General features: G+C 50.4%; 1 protein-coding gene across 1 annotated transcript in view; it reads left to right on the top strand.

Moving 5' to 3' along the window:
* Positions 1-4,616: 4,616 nt before the first annotated feature.
* Positions 4,617-7,603, top strand: part of Gpx3 (glutathione peroxidase 3) — a 7,612-nt gene continuing 4,625 nt past the window's right edge. Inside the window, exon 1 of the mRNA XM_008851876.3 lies at positions 4,617-4,961. Within this exon, the coding sequence (XP_008850098.2) occupies positions 4,875-4,961 (87 nt within the window). The 5' untranslated portion in view covers positions 4,617-4,874. The remainder of the gene's footprint in view (positions 4,962-7,603) is intronic.

The raw sequence follows: 7,603 nt of genomic DNA, 5'->3' as shown, positions 1-7,603 counted from the left end.
CCTTCCCTCAGCCTGCTTTAAGTCATCCTCTCTCCTGGACAAGCTTACCCAGAGCAGCTCATGTGTCTCCCATCTTATGTGGCATTGGTCCAGTCTCATGGGCTCAAAATTGTTAACAAAGGCTGACCTCCAGTTCTTCTAGTTTTAGGCGCCAAACAGAAGGCACTTTATTTTATATTATTAGATATTTAACCACACTAATATGTATCAAGCCCTATTTGAGCTGCTGCAAATGAAGATTTAGGGCATAAAATGAATAAGAAATGACAGGTATGCACACCTTCAATCTCAGCACTTGGGAGGCAGAGTCAGGGGGATCACTGAGTTCGAGGCCAGCCTGGTCTACATAGCAAGTTCTAGGCCAGCCCGGGCTATATAGTGAAACTCTGTCTCAAAAAAAAAAAAAAAAAAAAAAAAAAAAAAAAGTTGGGGGGACTGGAGAGATGGCTCAGTGGTTAAGAGCATTGACTGCTCTTGCAGGGGACCAGGGTTCAGTGCCCAGCACCTACTTGGTAGCTGACAACTGCAGATTACTCCAGTTCCAAGAGATCCGACACCCTCTTCTGGCCTTTTCAGGCATTGCATGACACGGGTGCGCTTTACATATACATACAGGCAATACACTACTATGCATAAAATAAAAATAAATAAAATGTAAAAACCAAAAATAAATAAGTAAAATGGGAAAAATTCATCTTCAACTATGTAATAAATTCAAGGTCAGCCTGGGCTAGATGAAACTGTCTCAAAAAAGAAAAAAGAAACATTCCTCCCTGGGAACCCTTCCCCCCTTTGGTGGTTCCAACTTTTCCTCTTTTCAAAAAAATTATATTTATTTTTATTTTATGTGTATGTGTGATTTGCCTGCATGCTTGTCAGTATACTCATGTCATGCAATGCCTGCAGAGGCCAGAAAAATTCAGATCCCCTGGAATTGGAGTTATGGATGGTTGTTAGCTACCATGTGGGTGCTGGGAACTGAACCGGGGTCCTCTGCAAGAGAAGTCAGTGTTTTTAGCTACTGAGCCATCTCTCCAGAACTCCATCTATTTCTCTCTCTCTCTTTTTGAGACAGGGTCTCCCTGTAGCCCCACCCAGCCTGGAACTCACTATGTAGACCTGGCTGGCCTTGAACTCACAGAGACCCATCTGCCAGGATTAAAGGCGTGCACCACCATGCCCAGCAAGTCCTCCAACTTTTAAATTTACATTCCATCTGCTCAAAAGAATATGACATAGTTGAGGTAGAAAGTATTGACTGTAGTGAAACCAGGGCATCTGAGCAGAACTCCTTAAGGAGAGACATTAGTGGAGACTTGAACTGGCAGAAGAAAGCTGGTTGACCGGGACGATTGAGTGCTGCGGGTGGAGGGAAGGGCACAGGTAAAACCAGCAAAGGAGACAGGACCTTGCTGGGAGGGCAGAAGCCTTTCCTTCCAGCTGAGGTAGGCAGAGTCAGAGGAGCGTGGTGGAGGATGGACAAGTGGGTAGACTTCGAGGCACTGAGGAATTTGAACTTTAACCTGAGGGCAAGCGGAAGCTGCCTGTGGAGAACAACATCTTTCAAAATATACAGGGGGACAAATCTTCAAAATGTGCTCAAAGGCTGGGAGTGCTGTTGCCCCTCCAGTACTGGGGATTAAACCCAGTGAACAAGCGCTCTGACAGGTACGGCCTCAGCCTTTTGTTTGTGTTTTAAAAAATTATTTTATTTATTATTATTTTTAAAAAATATTTTATTTATTATTTTTATTTTATGTGTATGTGTGTATTATCTGCATGTGTGTAAGTTAACCCGTGTTGTGCAATGCCTGCGGAGGACAGAAGAGACTGTCCGATCCCCTAGAACTAGAGTTACAGACAACTGTTAGCTGCCACGTGGGTGCTGGGATTCGAACCCTGGTCTTCAAGAAAAACCAGTGTTCTTAACTGCTGAGCCATTTCTCCAGCCCCTATTTGTTATTGTTATTTTATATGTATGGGTGTGTTGCCTGCATGTACGTAAGTGCACCTGTGTCATGCAATGCCTGAAGAGGCCAGAAGAGGGCATCAGATCCCCTGGAACTGGGGTCATAGGCGGTTGTTAGCCTTCATGTGGGTGCTCGGAACAGAACCCAGGTCTTCTACAAGAGTGGTCAGTGCTCTTAACCACTGAGCCATCTCCCCAGCCCTTTTGTTTGTGATTTTGGGACAGGGTCTTGCTATGTGTCCCTGACTGGTCTGGAACTTGCCCTGTAGCCCAGGCTGGCCTCACATACAGGGCCTGCTGCTTCAGCCTCCCAAATGCTGGGGGTATAGGTGTGAGCTGCCACATCTAACCTAGCTGTAGCTTTCTTCTTCTTTCTTCCTCTTTCTTCTTTTGAGTTTAAGGTCTTTTATTATTATTAATATTTTTATTTTATGTGTAGGAATGTATTGCCTGCATGTAGGTAAGTGCACCATGTCATGCAATGTCCGAGGAGGTCAGGAGAGGGCGTCGGATCCCCCTGGAGCTGGAGTTACAGACAGTTGTTAGCTGCCATGTGGATGCTGGGATCCAAACCCAGGTCTTCTGCAAGAACAGTCAGTGTTCTTAACCGCTGAGTCATCTCTCCAGCCCTAGTTTAAGGTCTTTTATAGCCCAGGCTGGCCTAAAACTCACTGTGCATCAGAGGTTAAACTTGAACGTATGATCCTCCTACCGCTTACATTTATGTGGTGCTGGGGCTGAACCCAAGGTTTCCTGCATGCCAGGCAAGCACTGTTCCAAATGAGCCACAGCCTCAGTCCTTTTTTAAATTTGAGATTGAGTTTCACTAAGATGCTCAAACTGCCCTTAAACTTGTGATCCACCTGCCTTAGTCTCTCAAGCACTGAGATTACAGCCCACACCACCAGCCTTCATCCTAATTTCTTTGCTTGGCTTTAAAGTATGTGAGGGCTTTCTTTTCTTTTAAGATTTTTTACTTTTTAGCTCAGGCTGTTGTTTGGGGGGGGGTTCCTCCCTCCTTCCCTCCTTCCTTCCTCCCTCCCTCCTTCTTCCCTTCCTTCCTTCCTTCCTTCCTTCCTTCCTTCCTCCCTCCCTTCCTTCCTTCCTTCCTCTCTCGCTCTTTCTCTCTTTCTTTCTTTCTTTCTTTCTTTCTTTCTTTCTTTCTCTCTCTCTCTTTTTCTTTCTTTCTTTCTTTCTTTCTTTCTTTCTTTCTTTCTTTCTTTCTTTCTTTCTTTCTTTCTTTCTCTTTCTTGAACCTGGTTCTCTCTGTATAGTGCAGCCTGGCCTGGGACTTGGGATTCACTATGTAGCCCAGGCTGGCCTCACTGTCCGCTGGCTTGGCCATCTGAGTGCTGGGATCAGAGGTGTGACCCATTGTTTGTTTTTCCATGCTACTGGGCCCATGGCAAGCACTTTTACCTGCTGAGTCCCCTCGTCGTTCCCAGGATGAAGTTTGAGGAGGAAACAGCTTTGTGAAGAATGCACAACAGACCTTCCAAATGACATTAATTTCCTGAATCATAGTAAAGGTGTGGCATCTCAAGGCATTTCTGGGTTAGAGGAAATTTTGAGAAGGCATCTAATCCTGGAATTAGAGGGACAAGTGCGTCAGAGTGAACTGCTGAGCCATCTCTCCAGCCCCAGAATCCCCTTTGGCATGTCTGAAGGCAAATTCTTAGGTTGTGCCCTAGAGACTCCAACAAAGATTCCGAAGAGCAGCCCAGAAATCTGTCCTAGCAGCTCCCAGCTCACTGTGGTACCCAGTCTAGACACACTGCTTCCCTACTGTAGACGGGAATCCTGCCTGGCCTGACCTTGTCTAGGAACAAAAGAAATAATTGATTGATGCCAGGAAACAATTAAATGCCTGTTGTGCACTGGGCCTGAGGTGGCAATCGCCAGCTCTACCCTGGAGGGACTCTTGTGCTAGGTACATCACTTAGAAGCACACCATTCAGCCGGTGGGTTCCAGTAGGACCTTAGAGATCATGAACCAATCCCATCATTACACAGTTGGGGAAACTGAGGCTCAGAGAGGGGAAGCAACAAATTCAAGATTACAGGGGTGAACATGTAATTTTGATGTGTTGATTAAAAAAAAGAAGCAACTGTATTTTGCGGTCCCCAACTAGCTGAGGGGTACCCCATAACCTGCCCAAGAAAGGAGGCTAAGTTCAAAGTGCCAGCACATCCAGGCTACTGTGCCTTCTGTTTGCTACTACTGGGATTGAACCCAGGACCTCATGCATGCTGGTTAAGCAGTCTAATACTGAGCTAGCCCACTCAGGTATCTCTTTTGGTTTGTTCTGAGACAGGGTCACACTCTGTAGTCGAGGCTGGATTTGAACTTTCTATAAATCATTTTGCCTCAGTCCTCCGAGTTTGGGGATTACAGGTGTGAACCACCACACCTGGCTCTCACGCTCTTGCTTCTGCCCTAAGCCTATATTTGTTAGATGTTCCTAAAAGTCTAACTTCAGATCTTGCTGAAATCTAAGTCCTTGGTATCCAGGGCAGGACCCTCCCGAGGTCCTGGGTTTTTCAGGCTTGGGATCGGGCTGCATCCTGGGTGCTGTTGGGCAGGGGGACACCACGATGGTCTCTTGCACTTTGGAACCCCGGTTGAAGGAGACTGCCTCCTCGGTTCTTGCCGCTCCTGTCCAGGCTTGCTTGGGTCTCTGTTCGCTCCTGGGGCCTGGGGAGGGGGAGCCCGAAGGGGAGGGTTCGTCTCGCCCTAGAAATCCCAGTCGCCTTGCCATTGGCTAGGCAGACCCCGGCCTGGCCGCGGATTGGCCATCGCCGAGGGCTTGAAAGGTGGCTGGGCGCTTCGGACACCTCAGACCGACGGTGGCCCAGGATCCCTGAGCGTCCAGGGCGGCCCGAGACGCGCCCAGCCCAACCCGCCATGGCCCGGCTCCTCCGGGCATCCTGCCTCCTGTCCCTGCTCCTGGCCGGCTTCGTCCCGCCCGGCCGGGGACAAGAGAAATCCAAGGTGAGCGAACCTCCAGGGGCGCAGGTCGCGGTGTGCTGCGCCAAGGTGCCCAGCGCGCACCGGGCGCCTCCTCCTCCCGGGCTCCCTTCCAGAGGACGCCGCGGGGCGCGCACCCTGCCCTGCCGCGGGGACCCCGGCTTGTCAGCCTCGGGCCCTGCACCCTTCCATCTCACCCAGCCCTGCGTGCTGCAGCGTGCAGAACCAACCCAGAGAAAGCCTGCCTGAGTCCGTGCGCTCTTCCCCATTGCCACCTCGGGGTCGCCTTGCCACGTCCATTCGTGGAACCAGTCACCCCCACCCAGTGGGCAGTGGGTGGGTGTGGGGTTGCCCCAGATAGGAGACTGCAGCTGGTGCCTTATAGTCCTTTCGGAGCCTTATAGTCCCTTCGCCCATCCCGGGGTGCTGGAAGCAGAGATCTGTGACGCGAAGAGCTTTGGCTTGGTGGTCCAGAACACTCAGGATCCTAAGTCCACATCGCTTTCTGGGCCTTAGTTTTTCCATCTGCAGGGTGGGGCTGGAGGGAAGAGAGGAGACGCTTGGAGAAACCGTGGGATCCGCCAGCTCTTCCTCCTACCCACAGCTCACTAGCCAGCCGCCTAGTAAACGCTGTAGTTAGGAGAAAAACCACCCTAGGACAGGCAGAGTCCTCCCGGGGCCTCCTTGTGGGAACTTTGGCTCCAGTGGGGATGATCCAGCAAGCTTATCTCCTTGGTCAGTTATGTGCTGGGTGGGCTCTGTAGGCCTCTCTTCTTCCTCAGGGTGGGGAGGCAGAAACCAGTAGAGACAGACGGAAAGAAAACTGTCTCCAACTTGGAGACACATGTACAGGATGCTAGACCTTGGGTGGGCTCTAGCTTTGAGTTTCTGTGTTTCTAAAGTCGTCTGGTCGTCATTAAATTCTGTGTGCCTCTCAGCACCTAAGGGTGGTCCTTGTTTCTAAGCCCCTTTCTGCCCTCAGCCCTAAAGATGGGGTGGCTTTAAAGCCTTTCTCTCCAGCCCAATTCCTAGGCACTTTCTGGGGCAGGAACAGGGCAGAGTTCAAGATTACGGTGTGGAGTAGAGGTCAGGGATGACTGGGCAGGAACCCTGTGCCCTCAGTGTGGTGATAGCTAGATTGGGGCGGGATTGAACCCTTTCCTAAGGAGGTGGCGGGTAAGAGTTATACTCATCCTAGCCCTGCACTGTCCACAGAATGGGGGAGAGAGGAAGGAGTCCAGAGAGAACAGTGAGAATGGTCTAGAAAAGTCTTTTAGGGTGAAGTGTGATCTTATCTGACACAGCCAGCAGAGCCTTGTGGCTCATGACAGGTGGGGCATGCCCAGCTGGCCTCCCAGGTCTTTACAGCTGACATGCTACAGCTCTGGTTTCTAGGACTCATTACCCAGATTCAAGACAAAAGGATAGTGAGGGGATGTGTGCAGTGAACCCAAGGTGATGCAGCTCCAGAGATGTCCTCCTGACTCAAAGGGAGGGGTGAGGACAGAGGCGACTTTGCCTGGGCCCTGCTTACAGCTGCCCAGGGCCCCAGTTCTTGCTCTGCAAGAGGCTGTGCAGAACTGGAGACGAACAGCTGCTGACGTGGAATCCTAGTAACCGCTGGTTTCTAGGTGACTGCACAAGACAGAGAGCATCATGGAACCACAGACTGACATCAGGACTGAAGGGCTCTTAAGTCGGCCCTGAATCCCACTGTATCTTACGGTGGATGGAGCTGAAACCCTGAGAGGGGGAGGCATGGCTGTAGCCAGAGGCATGGCTGAACCCACAGACCCAAGTCTCCTGCCTCTCAGGCCAGTCCTCCATTCGCAGCAGCACTTTGGTGTGATAAAATGGGAGCAGAGAAGACACAGGCCAGTATCCGTAGGTAGCCAGGAGCCTGGATGAATGTCATCACTCCTCCCTTGTCCCTGTGGCCTTTCTGCTGTCTGCCTCCTTGTTGGAGGCCAGAGCCATGGGATTCTATGGGTCCAGAGGTGGGAAGGGGGTTTAATGGAGGCTGAGCCGGTGAGAGTAATCTGTGGTTCCCTTACCACAGATTACTGACCCTTGCTAGCCTGGGCTCCCAGCATGAGCCTCAATCTAGCCCCGCAGAAAGTGTGGATGTTGCTTATTCCTTATAGCAGCTAGCAAGCATCTAAGGTCATTCCTTACTATGGTGGAGGAATCTTAGGCCCTTGCTACACAGAGTAATCTGTCTCCTGCTTGCCTAAGTCCCTTCTGATCTACCAATAGACTCTCAAAGCCTTGTGGACTGGGGTTGAGATGGCTCAGTGAGTAAAAATGTTTGCGTGAAAGCAAGAGGACCTGAGTTCAAATTCCCAGCAGCCATGTAAACGTTGGACATGGCCATGTGTGACTATAACCCCGGCATTAGGGGGGTGGAGACAAGAATCTAGGAGTTCATTGGCCAGCCAGCCTAGCCCAAATGGTGAGCTTCCAGTTCAGTGAGAGACCATGTCTCAACAAATAAGTTGGAGAGGGCCAGCAAGATGGCTTAGTGGGTGATGGTACTTGCCACCAAGCCTAAGTTGTGTTTGATTCCCAGGACTCATGTTGTAGGAGAGAACCAGCTTCTGCAAGTTGTCCTCTGACCTCCATATGCATGCTGTGGAACACACACACACACACACACACACACACAT

The sequence above is a fragment of the Nannospalax galili genome, unplaced genomic scaffold (assembly GCF_000622305.1).
Source record: "Nannospalax galili isolate Female #2095 unplaced genomic scaffold, S.galili_v1.0 scaffold706, whole genome shotgun sequence".
Lineage (NCBI taxonomy): Eukaryota > Metazoa > Chordata > Mammalia > Rodentia > Spalacidae > Nannospalax > Nannospalax galili.
This window is presented reverse-complemented; position numbering and strand designations above follow the sequence as displayed.